The 17,663-nt window shown below is 39.3% G+C and overlaps 1 protein-coding gene and 1 long non-coding RNA gene across 2 annotated transcripts in view; one reads left to right on the forward strand and one right to left on the reverse strand.

Moving 5' to 3' along the window:
* The window catches only part of LOC108706899 (potassium/sodium hyperpolarization-activated cyclic nucleotide-gated channel 2), a 49,747-nt gene extending 37,643 nt beyond the window's left edge, over positions 1 to 12,104 (forward strand). Inside the window, exons 7-8 of the mRNA XM_018243695.2 lie at positions 7,811 to 7,975; positions 9,464 to 12,104. Coding sequence (XP_018099184.1) covers positions 7,811 to 7,975; positions 9,464 to 10,362 — 1,064 coding nt within the window. The 3' untranslated portion in view covers positions 10,363 to 12,104. The remainder of the gene's footprint in view (positions 1 to 7,810; positions 7,976 to 9,463) is intronic.
* Positions 12,105 to 12,397: 293 nt separating this feature from the next.
* On the reverse strand, positions 12,398 to 17,260 carry LOC121393107. Its single transcript, XR_005964981.1, has 4 exons — positions 16,458 to 17,260; positions 14,790 to 14,835; positions 13,852 to 13,945; positions 12,398 to 12,703 (listed from the first exon to the last, which is right to left on the reverse strand). It is a non-coding gene; the product is annotated as an uncharacterized LOC121393107 (long non-coding RNA).
* Positions 17,261 to 17,663: the final 403 nt, after the last annotated feature.

The following is a 17,663-nucleotide window of genomic DNA, read 5'->3' on the forward strand; positions in this document are numbered from 1 at the left end:
CGCCGCCCGGAGCTCCTGGACCTGCTCCGGGCGGCGACACAGTCAGTCACAGACAGTCCTGCTGGGGCCGCGGAAGGAGGTATGACCCGCGTATAAGCCGAGTTTGAGTTTTTCAGCACATTTTGGGTGCTGAAAAACTCGGCTTATACGCGAGTATATACGGTAAGTGAATTCACCCTAAAGGCTCCTTCAGTCTTTAGAGTAGAGACTTTAAAGGGAAAACTGATCTAAGGTCATTGTTTGGTTTATGTAAAAATTAGTGCACCATATTGATGGATGGATGGATGTGATGGATTCTGGGGCTTAAAGTCCATATTCTTTACATGGTGAGCAGTGTACAGATTCTGGAAAGAAGTGAGATTTCAAGTGCCAGAATAATTCACTTCAGTATGAAATAAATTGATGTAGGGGTTTAATTACTCTGTCAGCTCAAGGCAGCGTGGATGAGAAATGCTCCCTACAAGTTAGAGGCAGACTATCATGGTTTCCTTTTAAAGCTGAGGAATCATGTATGCCTGTGGAGAATAATAAGCAAATATATTTGAATTGGGAGGGGGGGTTTGTTTAAGAAAAACTGAAGTTTTTGTTTTAAATTGGGGTTCAATGTACAACTTTAGTATATGGCTATGATACACCAAAAACAGCCATAGACCTCTATGGCTTGACTAAAGGAGAAGGAAAGAGTTGTTTTTTTAATACCCTTCAGGCATCCCGTGTCAGGTGCAGCGCCCGGGGTCCTTCCGATGGATCGATCCATTCCTGCTTCTTCTTTCTTCGCGTGGTTGCGTATGCACAGTTGGGCGAAAAGCCGAACTTTAACAAAAAAAAACAGCTATTCCGTTCTACTGAGCATACATCTGCCTCGGGACATTTGAGAATTGAAGAAGTGAAGATTGTTCTGTGCTGCTCGCTGGTAGAACCCTGGGCCGGTGCTCCTATCAACAGAAAACTGCACCAGGGTGTCAGGTAAGTAAATGAGATCACATTCGGGGGAGCCTAACTTTTGGTACGCCCCAAGTATAAAAAGAAACTTTCCTTCTCCTTTAAAGTCAAGCCAACTTGACAACTTTCCTTCTCATTTAACTGGCTTGCACCACATTATTGAGAACACTTTTTAATAAATGTCATATAATACAAAGATACTTTCATGCAGGTGTGCACTGGGATTCAAAATAAGCCCTGGTGGCATTTTAAGTACACGGATGCCTGAAGGGTCTCACACAGGCCCACTAAGTAGTGACTGTCTGTTGCATGTTACAGTAGCCCCTCTGGTATTTGCCAGAACTCACAGATTACCTGCGCAGGCCTGCTAATCTTAGGCTCTGTAAATAACTGTGGAAACATGCCAACACATACTTTGCGGGGATCATTTGTTGAAGGCAGAAGTTTTGCAAAAAAGTTGACAATAAACCTTTAAAATAATGTGTTGCTGTCTCAAGGTATTGCATATCTACACAAGAGGGAACTACAGTATCATTTTAGCTACTGCTGAGGTATTCTCAAGGCAACAGAAGAGCACTATGCATTAATGATCAGTTGATAGTTTTGTTCTATTTTGGTATGTGGAGAATGTTTCCAGTGAGGGAGGGAATATGACAGCTCCCACTCTGTATTGCAAATATGCAGAGATGGAATGTTCGATGCATATAATAACATATACCTGTTTACAGTCAGAGAAAGCAAATGTTTATATAGAGTGTTAGTTCTCCTGAGCTATCCATACATACATACATACATACATACATACATACATACATACATACAGTGAAAAGCCATAGTAATAGGAGAATTGTGAGCTAGATGGGCTTTATTAGAAAATAATAGAAGCACTTCCTATGTAATCACTGGGCTCAAGAAAAGGGGAAAATTAAAATGCCAGTAAACCCTTTTTGCATTAATCTGCACTGCTACTTATGTACTGTATAAGTTTAGCATATATATATATATATATATATATATATATATATATATATATATATATATATATACATACATACATACATACATACAGTGAAAAGCCATAGTAATAGGAGAATTGTGAGCTAGATGGGCTTTATTAGAAAATAATAGAAGCACTTCCTATGTAATCACTGGGCTCAAGAAAAGGGGAAAATTAAAATGCCAGTAAACCCTTTTTGCATTAATCTGCAGTGCTACTTATGTACTGTATAAGTTTAGCATATATATACATACATACATACATACATACATACATACATACATACATGCTAAACTTATACTGAATCCTAATTTGCCTACAGAAAACATTTTTGGATTAAAATGCAAATTTGCTAAATATTGATAAAATATCTGGAGTTTGCTGAACCCTTAGATGTAACAGTACAAATATAATATAGTTTTTTTTTCTCCACGCATGGGACCGATGGGAGGGATACTCCTGGAAGCCACACATGCCAAGTGTAATGTGACCAATATGCTTGTTCAGTTGAACTAAGCAACAACCACAGCGTCTTCCAGATGAACCCCCTTCTTTTTCTCAGGAGCCTTGCATTAAGCACCTATACCAAGTCTGTGCAACCATCCTTATCCTTTAGTAAAGCTTGTGACTAGCAATCACTCTTGACAAGAGTATAAGAACTGATCAGATGGGCAATCCAAGCAGACTTCTGCATTTGTGCCTAATGCATATGGATGTTGCTTCCATGTGTGTTTGTTGCAGTATTTTGCCCATTAAGTCAACTCCTGCTGTCTGACTGGAATAGGAAATGTCTCCCAGTACTGGAGTGACAATGACCGCACCGCTATGCAGAATTAACAAAGTATATGCTAGGGCTCATTTTCTCTTGGATGGCTCTTTCGTGCTACCAGGGACAGCACATTGTCAGCCTTTGTAGCAGCTCAGCAAAATTTCCATACACTATCCCTATTCAATGAATAAATAGTATTAACATAGTAGCATTATAGAACTAAAGTTGTACATACATAGAAGGAAATGAAGATAAGCAAAACAGTTACCCAGCAGCTGCTACAATACAGAGAATCTATATAGAAATGCCTTTCTTAACCTGTTGTTTAGCGAAGCATGTAGGCAACTGCTGCCCTTTTGCCAGATGGTAACCCTCATAGCTGCCAGCTTATCATGCATAAAACACAATACTGTAGGGCAGTTTTAGTGCAGATGCTATCACCTGATATAGAACACATGCAATCTCCATAAATCCCTGTGCTTAATGGGACAGCACAGATTAAAACAGAACGTATTTGTGCTGGGTGGGACGTGAAAGCAACAATTAAAGGGCTCTGCATACCTGCTGTTCTCCAGATGCTGCTCAGCTGCAAACCATGCTTTTTGCCAAGGGCTTTTAGAATTATTACGATAGTTTATTTATAAAACCCCAACATCGTTTTCAGTTCTGCGGGAGAACAGGGAGCAAGAGAGCTGAGGTTCAGCTATGCCTGTCTAAAGGAATTAGGGAAGAGAGTGACAGGTGACATATTGATTGTGGCAGTTGCAGCCATGGTAGAGCAACATGGTGGGCCCCAGAAGAGCTGTACATGATATAAACCATGTTAGAAGGAGTAAAGAGAGAGGGAGGAAGTTATATTAGGGAGGAATGAGGGTCATGCACAAGCCATCTGTTCTCCTCTAGTTTTGTTATCTTAGTTTGATACATTGTTTCAGGAGTCAGAAACAGGAGTGCATGGAATGTAAACATCCAGGCAATGTAATAGCAATTACGCTTACAAAAAAACATGACTCTTGCGAGTATTATAGGTACTGATTAGGTTGGCAATACTAGCAGAACCCTGCACCAAACTACCATGGATTTGGGTTGCTGCTTCCATATGTGTTTGTTGCAGAATTTTGCTATTATGCACTCTTGACACTACCTCCTGCTGTACCCAGCTGACTACAATCCTGCCACCACATTTGTTAGGGCTCATTTTTCACACTTAAAATGCCTCTTTAGTGCTAATCTGGGCCAGACCAACGGTAACTGGCAAATAGTCTAGTCATTATTAGCAACATAGTAGTGCTATAGAAATAGTTATAGATAAATATGTACATATATAGGAGGAAGTGAGACGTGAAAATAGAAACAATACCCTCCTGCAGCTACACTACAGATGCTCAGATTTGCTTTGTTGTGTAACACTAAAAAAACATTACTACATTACTACTAAATAGTTGCCTTGTGTGCAGCTTATTTGTATTGCTTTATTCCTACCCATGTAAGGTGAATTAAGAGCAGAAGAGGATCTGTAGAGAAATGCTTTTCTTAGCCGGCTGATTAGCAAACCATTTATGTAGCTCCTACCCTATTATTATTATTTTTTTTTATATGTAGATTAGTCTCAATAGCTTATTCCCAATTCATCAATGAGTAACAGTAACACATCTCCAGTAAAAATAAATGCATGTCCCATAAACCATAGTTAAATCAAAATATGTTCATTTAAAGTTTCCTTTCATCTCTCTTAAAATTGTATAAAACAAGAGTTGCTAGAATGTTCAAAAATCCACAGTAAATCTGTTGGAGCTGCCAAATTGCTTGTGTTAGCTAAGGAGTTGTCATTAAAACCCACAGCAAAACAAACATTGAACTTCAATGATCTGGTTAGCTGTAAAAATTAAAAATGGCATCGCTGTTTCTGCTATAGGGTTTGGCCAAGCTTACTTTGTGCAGCCTCCTGTATCTGTCATAGATCATTAAATAGAAACTATGATGATAACAAGGAAAAAAATCAATATAAGCCTCATTTCACAGAAACTTTCTAAACACAATCAATTAAAAATTAGTTACCATCTACCAGTTTTAATGTGTTATTTTAAGTGATTTAATTGCTTTGCAGATTATTGCTCCAAATTGGGCTCTGAGCAAGTTTCTTCTTATACAAAATCTGTATTATTGTTTTTATTATGAAAGTCTATTGCCCTTAAGGCTAATTGCCTTATATACATTTTTCATTCTGTTGATAAGCAATACTTCTGTGTTTTACTGTACACATACAGTCATATGAAAAAGTTTGGGAACTCCTCTTAATTCATTGGAGTTTTGTTTATCATTGGCTGAGCTTTCAAAGTAGCAACTTCCTTTTAATATATAACATGCCTTATAGAAACAGTAGTATTTCAGCAGTGACATAAAGTTTATTGGATTTACAGAACATATCCAATATGCATCATAACAAATTTAGACAAGTGCATAAATTTGGGCAGCCCAACAGAGATATTACATCAATACTTAGTTGAGCCTCCTTTTGCAAATGTAACAGCCTCTAGACGCCACGTATAGCCTTTGATGAGTGTCTGGATTCAGGATGGCGATATTTTTGACCATTCGTCCATACAAAATCTCTCCACTTTATTTGTCATCCCATATATTTTCAATGATATTCAAGTCAGGGGACTGTGACGGCCATTCCAGAATATTGTACTTCTCCCTCTGCATAAATGCCTTTTTAGATTTCGTAGTGTGTTTAGGGTCATTGTCTTGTTGGAATATCCAACCCCTGCATAACTTCAAATTTGTGACGGATGCTTGAACATTATCCTGAAGAATTTGTTGATAATGGGTTGAATTCACCCAACCCTCGAATTTTTAACAAGGGTCCCAGTCCCTGAACTAGCCACACAGCCCCACAACATGATGGAACCTCCACCAAATTTGACAGTAGGTAGCAGATGTTATTCTTGGAGTGCAGTGTTCTTCTTCTTCTTTGTGCAAATTGTGCTGAATTGTAGAACGATGTACAGATACACCATCTGCAGCGAGATGTTCTTGCAGGTCTTTGGAGGTGATCTTTGGGTTGTCTGTAACCATTCTCACAATCCTCCGCATATGCCGCTCCAGTATTTTTCTTGGCCTGCCAGACCTGGGGTTTACAGCAACTGTGCCTGTGGCCTTCCATTACATTCATGACAATTTAAACCTCTGAGATAACTTTTTATTAAAGAGGGGAGGGAGGGACACAGAAGGAAAAGAGGAAGGGGATAGGGAAAACAAAGTAATTACCATTATACCATATCAGAAAAAACAGCTTCTGGGTTTACAACAAGACATTACAACAAGACATTTCTATATACATTTATACATCAGTAACATCACTATTGAAATGGTATAGTTAGGTTCACTCTCATTTCGATCATTTCTTTACTTCTCAGCAGACCTGTTTCATAACAATCCAAATTTCCTTAACCATGGTTTCCATATCAAGTTGAATTGGTCTAATGTATTGTGAATCAAACGTGTGATTTCCTCAAGTTTCCTAACCTCTTCTACTAGGTTAATCCATTCCGGTATTAGTCGACTTTCTTTTAATTTCCACTTTTTTGGAATCATAGCTATAGCTGCACTTAAAAGATGTAGAGTTAACTTGTCCTTCACTACCATGTTATTTTTACTATCAAAATGAAATAAAATCTGTATGCATATACTTGCTACCAGTTATATGGTTTATAGTATTTGCTCCCAATATTTAGTAATTGCTGAACAAGAGAACCAAATGTGTTTGAATGACCCTGTATCTTTGCCACAGCGCCAACATTTATCCGATGTAGATGGGAAAATACGGTGCAACTTTTCGGGTACATAGTACCATCTAGTAATGATTTTATATGTCATCTCCCTAATTCTAGAGGTCCTCGAAGTTTTATGAATGTTTCCCAATATTCTATTTCTGATACTACCAGGTAGTGTGATGTCCAGTTCTTCCTCCCATAGATCAAGAAATTTGAGACTAGTCAAGGTTCTATTTTTTTGTAATAATTTGTAAGTTTGGGAGAGAGGTGTTGGTAATTGTAAGTCTAGGAAGCTTTCCCATATAGTAGGTTGCGTTGGAACCTGCTTATTATAAACCTTGTACAGGAAATGATGTAATTGGTTATAACACCATAGATCGCATGGATGACTTCCCCATTTTTTTTTGGATTGCAGCCATGCTAAAGATCCTACCCTTTTTATAGAAATCTGATAATCCATTGTCTCTGTCTTTATATTTTCTCCATCTGATAAATGCTCTAGGGTCCATACTTGGAAGGAACTCAGTGTTTAATAAAAGTGTCTGTAAGGTTGGGAAAGAATTTATTAGTTTGTATGTCTTTTTATATTTATGCCATATCTCTATCAGGGATAACTTCTGAGCATTGTTTGCTATTAGGGAACTGTACTAACCATAAACATGGCACAAATTGTAGTGGATTTTAAAATATGTCAATAATATTGTTTTTATTCTTATTCACAGGTTATTAATGTACTTCCTGTTTCCATTTCCAGCTGTGAATGACTCAGTCATGCTGTTTGGCATTCAGAAATTGCAAATTGGCAGTTCATGCCACATTAATGGGTCTGGGAGTCACAGCATGAGTGAGCGGCTCGGTGGCCATGTTGGCAATTAGCTTGAGCTCCTCAAAAAGCCTACATTATACTAGTTCTACAGGAACAGTATTGATAGTGTTTTACTGCTCTCTGTAATTTACTAGGGCGAAAATGAGTTTGAGGCTATATATGGGTAGAAAATATGATTAAAAGAATATTTGTATTGGTGCAGTGATATACCAGCTATTCCTTAATCACAATTTTGTACACATTTTTTTTCTCCTGCTGTCACTTGGTTAAAATGACAACATAGAAAATCAGACTGCAAATAATTTAAAATACTCCATGAATATTAAAAAGGCACCTTCCTAAAAGGGAGCTTCCTTTATGATACTCTTAGTATGTTATAGAATGGCTAATTCAATGCAACTTAATTTTTTCTTCTAGTTTTTAAATTATTTGCCATCTTCCGACTCTTATTGTTTTTTTTTAGATTTTTTTGTTAAATCACCTCATTTTTATTCTGCCAGAGATCTGTCTGCTGACACGAGGCCGAAGGACAGCAAGCGTGCGCGCTGACACGTATTGTCGCCTTTATTCGCTTTCTGTGGATAACTTTAATGAGGTGCTGGAGGAATATCCCATGATGAGACGTGCATTCGAGACAGTGGCCATAGACCGACTAGATAGGATTGGTAAGGATGGTATTAGCTGATCCCTATAACTTATTCCTAAATTTCCAGGATTCAGTCAAGGTGTACGAGCAGGGGCGTTTCAGGCATTAAAGCTGTATGAGGCGGCGTTTAAAATGATAGCCCCTTGCGCTTACCTAAAAGGGATACTGTCATGGGAAATATTTATTTATTTTTTAAAAACCACATCAGTTTTAAAAACCACATCAGTTAATAGTGCTGCTCTAGCAGAATTCCTCAATCTATTACTTAAAAAAGCAAACATATGTTTTTATATTTAATTTTGAAATCTGACATGGGGCTAGTCATATTGCCAGTTTCCCAGCTGCCCCCAGTCATGTGACTTGTGCTTTGAAAACTTCAGTCACTCTTTACTGCTGTACTGCAAGTTGGAGTGATATCACTCCCCTCCCTTCCCCCCAGCAGCCTAACAACAGAATAATGGGAAGGGAATGGGAATAACATCACCGGCAGCAGGGTTGCATTGCGAACGCAGAGAAGGAAATAGCACTCTAGAAAAGCCAAATTTCCGGTTTAATAAAGTTTACCACCCCTGGAAACTGCTGGGGAACTGCCGCATGAGTCAAGGTGCTCATCTTGCCTCATGGCAGAAAAGCCCCTGTATATAAGTAATTGGTAAGGGGGGAATGTTTCTTTTGTTTGTGCGGCTGTACAAGCATGCACACTAGTGGTGTGTGGTGTGGGTCGAGAAATTCTTGATATGCATCCGGCCCTTATCAGCCCTATCCCCCCTCTATTTATAAACCCACGCCTAAATTTAGGCGCCAGAAGCTGGCAGTGCTAGGTCTCTGGCGGGGAGGGCAGGAGAAGAGCTCAACCTGGACCCTCAACCTGAAGATTTTGAGCTGGCCCGAACCTGCCCGACACGTGGGTCCCGCAGGTTTTTGGCCAGCCCATACATCACTAATGCACACTGTCCCTCTCATTTCAGCTTTGGGCACTTTCATTTAGAGTTGTTAAATCTTTTGGATTTTATTGCATATAGAGTATCCATTAGCATGGAGATGTGTAGCAATTCTTTCAATGCACATGCTCCAGGTCATCAACAAGGTTAGGTAGTTCAAGGAGAATTCTCAATGGCTTTTCACTGGGGCTTTTCGAGACAGAAATCTAACATGAATGGCACCGAGCATATGAAAAGTATATTACCCACATAAACCATAATGTGTTTATACCCCCTTTCTCTGGACTTTGTTAAAAAAATCGTGCCAATTGATCCTTAATCCTGGCTCTGTAACCTAAAATTTCTGTCATCTCAGAGTACTTCAACAACAGTGAAAGGTTAGGTTACTTTTACTGTATATGAAGTGTTACTGCCACCATCTTCACCTAATCTCCTTACTGTACTGGCCAGTGGCCCATATTTGCACCCTGCTCAATGCCATGAATGTAGGATATATGGAGATTAGGGGTTGCTGTGTCAAGTATTATACAGATGTATTTATATTGAACTTCTGTTTTGCTTTGCAGGAAAGAAAAATTCTATCCTAATGCACAAGGTTCAGCACGACTTGAACTCCGGTGTCTTTAACAATAAGGAGAATGAAATTATCCAGGAAATAGTGAAGTATGATCGGGAGATGGTGCATCAAGCGGAACTGAACCCACTTGCCGGAGGAATGTATGCCACATGCAATCCACCCTCTCCCCAGCCACAGGTCACCTCTGCCATAGCCACTCTACAACAGGCTGTGGCTATGAGCTTCTGTCCCCCAATGGCCAGCCCATTAGTGGGATCACCCCGCATCATGAGACGCTTTCAGTATGCCCAAGGAGGACCCAGTGCTTTCTCTTTGTCTCCAGCCCTTTTCCAACCGTCACTGCAGCAGATGCAACATCACCCTCCCCCACAACAGGTTTCCAGACAACCTTCCTCTGTTGTGCCCAGTCCACCATCACAGTCCCCACGGGTGTCCCAGAACTTTGCCTACCCAGCAAAAGGTCAAACAGGCTCCCAGCTGTCCCTCACCCATTCTGGGGCCTCTGCTTCCCCTTCTCCACATAGGCTTTCTGTCCATAAGAGTACACATTCTCTGCACTCTGCTACTCTTACCCGTGAGTCTCGTCCACTCTCTGCCTCACAGCCATCGCTCCCGCAGGGTGCATCACAGCTGCGTAGTCCACCAGCACCTCCTTTAGTTGCTGGAGGCTTAACCGGCCAAATGGGCAAGGCAGTGCCTGGTTCTCAATCTGGGCCAAGGGTCTCTGTCCCAGCACGACTGGCCCTTTCTCATCAGTTGTCCTCTTCTAGTTCAGTTGGTGGCGTTTCGGACTCTGTAGGTGGAGCTTCACTAGGAGGCAGGAAGGATTCAGTGGTGAGTGCCCCGGATACTGATCCTATTAGGGGGCGGCTGTCTGCTAACTTGTGACACAATGCTAAAGAGTAACCTATCCCTAAACTGCGGGTGCAGTCAGCTGGTGGTGGGTTTTTAGAAGAGGAGGCAGTAGTGCAACTAAGATGTACCCACCCACCTCCATACCTGTGCCTCATTAACCTTTCCACTGCTGGATCAGGGTAATGCGAAGTAGTCTTTAGTGGCAGGGAAGGGGCTTACATGTGCAATTAACAATTTTGTTTTGAATAAATCCACAACGCATGCTTCTCCAAAGATTATCAGCAGACAGTTGTGTGTATTAAAAAACATTCAGAAACAGTGCTGCAAACACAGGCCCATACCTAGGACTCCCTGCCACTGATATAAGCTGGTAACTACAGGGGCCATATCATTGTGCAGACCATGATGGCTATTACCTATTAATAAGCTTGTTTTGTGGCTTTATAGCCCCTCCCCCCCATCTAAAGGGGCAGTTAAAAGATGTGCAAATTTTTGCTAAAAAAAAAGTGCTGCCTTGCCCAAACCGTGTTATAGCTAGTGTCTGCATATGCAAACTGCTGGCGGTTTGCTAGAGTTTAGTTCTCCTGGACTAGGATGAACCAGTATCCGTAATTTAGATGTTGTAACTCAGTAAACTCTATGTCTCCTATCAGCCACATCTATTTTTAAATCAATTATTTAAGGTTAATTTATAATTCTGTTGCTTTAAGAGTGTAGTGGTATTCAGTGTCTGCAAGAAATAGCCGCTTAGATTCCCTGGTTTTACAGCAGCTTCCCAGGAATCCTTTAACAGTCACTATAAATCTTTTCTCGTATTTATGCGAATGTACCAACATGTGGCTCCAATTGGATTGTGAAAAGGCAAGGATTGGATGCATCACAACACCTGCATAAAACAAGACTGGAGGTGACCTAGATGCTGCATTCCTAGGAAAGCAAACAAGTATTTTCCGTTAGCAGAACTTCAGCTGCCATCAGTTTTGCTTTTTTTTTTACATTTATTTACCATCCCATGGATTGTATTTTAGAAAGCCATATTGTGTATATCACACAGCTGTATATTATATATGTATATCTGTATAATCTGTACAATACATCTTGCTATAATGCAGGTAAGGGGGTGGGTGTGTGAACAGCTGTCCAATAGATGGATTTCTGGACTACACCGAAATGGAACTTGCACACTAATGCAAAGCACATTTTTGTCTATGCTTTGTTGTAGGGTGCAGCTTTAATTAATTTCATATAGAGGGTAGTCTCATCTGAGAAGTTACCTATTTTTTTTTTCAGTAGCAAGGATATGTTGTTGGGAGGTTTCAACACTATGCTGCCATTTAGCTTGTTGCAATAATAGTGCCAACATTTGCCATTTACTAATCAGAAGCTTTTGGTTCAGTTACAAAGGCAGGAAAACCATTCCCAATGCCCCCCCCCCAATTTACATTTATGTCATGAAAGTTTTGGTTTAGAAGTATATACATCTCCCATTTATTATCTGTAAATGGGACTACTAGGATTAGTAAAATATAAAGCAATTGCTAGTAATTAGGTGTTGGAGACCCGCCCCATTCTCCTACATGATAATTGCTGCCCTTTCTCCTCCGCCCTGATGCCAGTGCCACTGCCTCAGAAATGGTAGTGCCACTACTGAATGTATTTTGGGGATATGGAGGTTCTGGGCTTGTCTGGAGGGGCTTTTCTTTTCAGAAGCTGCACTTTTACCACGCAAATGATTCCAGCTTCTCTGTGTGTGCAATAAACAGATTATTTCTGGACTGCGTGTGGCTGACTGACACAGGAATTGTCTCTGTTCTTTCATGCTTGTCTTTTCTTCTGCAGCCCTTTGTGCATAGGGTGTGTACAGAACATTGGTCTTTCAGCCCTGCACTGAGCAGCCTTGGTGCATTGCTAATGAGCTGTTGATGGATCAAGGTTATTCCAAGGACATCCCTGGAAAGGATGTGGCACAAGCAGATAGAAAATGTCTTAGCTAAAGGACAGGTGAAAGACAAAGCTCAAGAAGTGTAAAAGCATATTACCAATCAAACCCAAGGGAGCGTGTTGCTTATATAGTTTATTATATGTCAATTACGTCATTTTCTTCTTGACCTTCAAGCAGAAAAAACACCCCAGTGTACAAAGCAGATAAAATTAGTCATGTGGTTTATTTACAACCATTTTTCATTTAAATCTCAAACCCTAATACACCTCATAGAAGGTACAGCAGAGCCTGCTAAAGTCAGGCCTATTCAATACAAAAGCTTCCACAGGAAGAACAGATTGCCATTAACTGGAGCAGGAACCAAAAGCACATCAAAGTCTAATCAGCTGAAGAAATAGGTAGACTTTATCACTTGCTTTAAGTCAAAGTTTCCTACAATAAAAAAGAGAAATAAGTTTACCATGGGGTGCCACATACACAGGAGAATATTGGTTTTCAGTTGCCCAACTCTACCCTCTACTTAAGCTGGCCATAGATGCAAAGATCCGATCGTTCAAATCCTCGAACGATTGGACTTCCCCATCTCCCGACCTGCCACTAACCCAGGGGTCAGCAACCTTTACTATCAAAAGAGCTATTTTGCCCCCTCTTTCCCTAAAGAAAAATAGTCTGGAGCCACAAAAAATAAAACAGTTAAACTTTTAAAAGTTTTAACCTTTTTTTACAATATTAACTGTTACAACAACAGAATACAACAAACAGAAGGGCAGTGTGTATGTGTAGGCCTACTTTGAAATAAATGAAACACTGAATAAGCCCTATTAAATGTAAATTTTGTTTCTGAAGTTCAATGCTGATCTTCCCTCTATTGTCTTGAGTTTGTGACCGCGGTAAGGACCATGATGAATCATCTTGCTGCGGCTCGGTCTTCCCTGTCACTTCTGGGACGTCTATACAGCCCTCGCACCTGCTGGCGGCTTCCTAAGTGTGCGACTGCGGTAAGCTAACCGTTAACTTACCCCGGTCACACACTCAAGCAGCTGCCAGCAGGTGCGAGGGCTGTATAGCCGACCTGACAAGACTGAGCCGCAGCAAGCAGGATGAAGAGCCGCATGAGGCTCCGGAGCCTCAGGTTGCCTACTCCTGCACTAACCATTAAGATCAAATAAAGTAGTAAAAGAACAGATCAGCCAATGTTCTGCCCCTGACAGCAATTGTACGAATGTTATTTCCGACAAAGCTGGTGACAGTCTCTTACTGAAAATAGTACGATCGGCAATACATGCAGAGATATTATCGGCAGCTGTCAGAAATCTTTTAACCTGTTCTATTGAATCTCCGCATGACGAAAAAATGGGCTCTCCACACACGGTCCGAAAATCATACGAATCCTCGATTCGTACGATCGGATCTTTGCGTCTATGGCTTTGCGTCTTTATCAGTCTCTGACACATTGCTGAAGTGTTGTGCCATTTGGAGGTTTTCTGGAGACCATTTAGCCTTGATGTCGGCGCTGGAAGAAATCCAGTGGGAAAGAGGCACTTAAAATCAGTAGTAACATCACCCAATGAATCCTTTACCTGATGGTATGGCAGTATTTCTGCAATAAGAACTGTGATAGAGGTGTTGTAAGATTGGCTGACTGTGCAGGGCAACAAACTGCTCCCGACAAACCTAAAGAACAATCACAATAACAAGTGAAATCTTGAGAAACATTCACATATAACTTGTATATTTCAAAAAAGGGAAAAAAACATTCACATACAACTTTTATTTTTCATAAGTGTATTTGGATACATTTGTCAATATTTTGAAAGCAGGCTGAAACAGATGCAAAGCATTGCCTTAAACAGGATTAGTCAGTATGTACAGTGCTAGGTTACTTACAAATGTGAGGGCCAAATTCAACATTTATTTAAAAAAAAAAATGGTCGGTTTAATAATTAGTTGCAGTGATCCGCTTTTATCACAAGCACTGGGTATAAACCTGGATACATTAAAGCAACATTCCACAATACAGAAAAACAACAGCTTTTCCTTTTACATAAAATTCCGACTGATATATTTAGCAGGAGTTTTTTTGGAATTTTAGTTTAATACCTAGCCAAGAAATCTGTGGAACGTTGTTTCAATTACCTTTGCAAGGGATATATTTTAGGCTTTGCTATATAGATAAGTATAATAACCCATTTCTCCTGGAATAAAACTTGGGCCTCAACAACTTGCACCACAGCTTGAACAATGAATGCAGGAATGATTTCATTCCATTTCACCCAACTGCTTTTTTGTGTACAGTACAAACCAAAACTAATGGCAGTGTCTGGCAAACAGATGTGAAACGTAAAGGAAGTGACAAACAAAGTGATTTTTAATGGTTTATCCTTCCCAATCACCCTCTTTCTGGAACTATTATCATACATATAGTTTACGGAAACGTGCATTCTGTGTTCCTCATATGTAGATGTAGCTAATGAAGCCAATAATCAGCTAACAAGCAGGCAGGGCATAACAATCCTACCTTGTTCATGACATCAACAGTGTCTGGGTGGGTCCAGAAGCAGAGACTGCTGGAAACAATGGTTACAAGTAAGTTTACTTTCTAAATGTAAAGGCAGAATACCTGATGTCACCAGTAAATATAAAAGCCTAAATCTGAGTATCAGATTGGAGACATGATCATTATTAATAGTGGTGGTATTTAAAGATACCAACTTAAATGTGTACAGTCTTATGTAATGTTACTGTAATGGGACAAATGGAAACTAAGCTACATATTGACCACTACAACTTTTCCATATAGTAAATAGTGAACATATGAGTATGGTCCAAATGGAAAACAAACAAAAGTTTGACAGGCAAATGTAGCATTGGTTAAAACAGCAGTGTTTATATTGCAGTGACTACACTATGTGGACCTTTATCAAGTGCCATTGCTTTCTTTCTTTTCAATTCCTTTTTATTGAATTTTTATAATAATCCAGCAATAAACAATTTCATGCGGTAAATTGAAAAGATTTTGGAATGAGTAATGAAATAAAGAATTCAAAGCAAGACTAATAAATACTAGTAACTATTAGTAGTAATTAAAAATGAAATAAAATAACTAACATAACTACCATGTGGCCAAAAAAAAAAAAATTTGTATCAACTATAATTTTAGATACACAAAAGAATTTCATATACAATCTTTACAGGTAACAATACCTTATTGAATCTCAACTTTTTTCCCCCATGAAGTCAAAAATAAATAGCTTTTTTTTTGTTACTTCTAATGTCTCTAAATAAACAGACCACTTTGTTTTCTTAACTGAAGGTCTCCTATTCTATATCCAACAGCGTCTTGTAAACATAGACTGTAAATATAATGAACATTTTCCAAAACTAGGAACAGTGTATTTAATCTTTAAACAACCAAGAAACAGAAAATACATCATCAAAAACACCAGGAAGCGAATCTTTATCTGATTCCCGAAGATAGCCAATAGGGTCAAGGAGTGCAAATTGAGGGGTCAATTACATTTTAAGATTAGTTACCCTTCTTATAAATTCCTGAATACTATCCCAAAAGATCTTAATGAGACAACATGACCATATGTAATGAAAAAAGTCAACACCATAAATAAGGCTCTTTTCTAAAATCAGGAGATTCACAAAACGTGTTATATCCCAGATGCAAAAATCTAAAATGTTGGTCCCTCTAGGATTCTGAGTAAATATTTTTCTGTTTCATTGCTAACTGTAAACAGCTTTCCATATTATAAGTATGTCACAGATGTAGTGATTGCATGCTTCTGTCTATCTTACTTGGTATATCACATGTGCTTCTTGCTGACTATTTAGTAGGGATGCACCAAATTCACTATTTTGGATTTGGCCGAACCCCCAATTCCTTCTCAAAAGATTTGGCGAATTAGGAGTGGGAAGAGGAAGACATTTTTTACTTCCTTGTTTTTCGATTTCCCTTCCCTGCCCCTACTTTGCATATGCAAATTAGGATTCGGTTCAGCCGGGCAGAAGGCTTTCGGTAAATCTGAATCCTGCTAAAAAAGGCCACATCCTGGCCAAATCCCAAACCAAATCCTGTATTCGGTTCATCTCTACTATTTAGTGATCCACTGTGGTTTTACACATTTTGATGCTATAAGAAGTACGAGGCATGAGAAAGGGCATTACTAAAAGAATTTACCTGTAACAGTGCAATGCAGTAAGCATCATGCAGTATCAATGCAGTAAGCATCATGCAGTATCAATGCAGTAAGCATCATGTGTGTGGAGTCCAACGAATGGATGAAATTTGGCAGAAAAGGCATTTTTCTGTTTCATGGTGTCTGGACGTCTACAGAAAAAGAAGACAGCTGGAAATGAACTGTGGCTGGAAAGTGAATGGAAAACTAAGGAAGGACACTGGGAGGAAGGGAAAGTGAAGGTGAAGCACTTTAGGGGGCATATTTATCAAGAATCTAATTTGTGAGTTATGTGAGGGTTTTTGAACCTCGGGTAAACTCGAATTTCAAACGTTTGCGTGTCTATGGAAATACAGTATCGAAATGTCAAAAACGTGCATGAAAAATGACAGGGAAAAAAAAACGTAACGATCGAGTTCATGTCCCGAAAAAACTCAAATCGATCGAATTTATGCCTCAAAAACCGGATAAAAAAACCGAATTTTTACATTTTTTTTTCTTATTACCTCACAGACATTAGAATTTTCGAAAGTTTGCCCCTAAATGATTTTTGGACCTAGGTGTTGAAGGAGACACCAAATGCACACATAGAACACTTACTCATTGACATTGTGGCTGCTCTGCAAGTTAACCACCTGCAAGTTGCTGTGAAACTGAAAAGGAAAAGATTCCTTAAACACGATGAAATAAAAGATAAGGGACATAAAGAACTGAAGGAAAATAAGACTGGCAGATGCAAGGAACAACTATTAAAATGGGTGGTTCACCTTTAAGTTAAGATTTAGTATGTTATAAAGTGGCCAGTTCTAAGCAACTTTTCAATTGGTCTTCGTTATTTATTTTTTTACATTTATTTCATTATTTGCCTTTTTTTTCTTCTGAATCTCTTCAGCTTCAAATGGGGGTCACTGACCCCATCTAAAAAACAAATGCTCTGAAAGGCTACATGTATTGCTATTGCTAATTTTCAGGCCTCTCCTATTCATATTCCAGTCTGTTATTCAAATCAGTGCATGGTTGCTAGGGTGATTTGGACCCAATTTGAATAAAATGCTAACTGATTCAAAAACCACAGATGAAAAAAAAATGAAAACCAACCACAAATATTCTCAGAATATCACTCTCTACATCATACTTAAAGTTAACTCAAAGGTTAACAACCCCTTCAAAGTATTTTTTTGGCCAAAATGTGCATCTATAGATTTGCA

The sequence above is a fragment of the Xenopus laevis genome, chromosome 1S (assembly GCF_017654675.1).
Source record: "Xenopus laevis strain J_2021 chromosome 1S, Xenopus_laevis_v10.1, whole genome shotgun sequence".
NCBI classification, from domain to species: Eukaryota; Metazoa; Chordata; class Amphibia; order Anura; family Pipidae; genus Xenopus; species Xenopus laevis.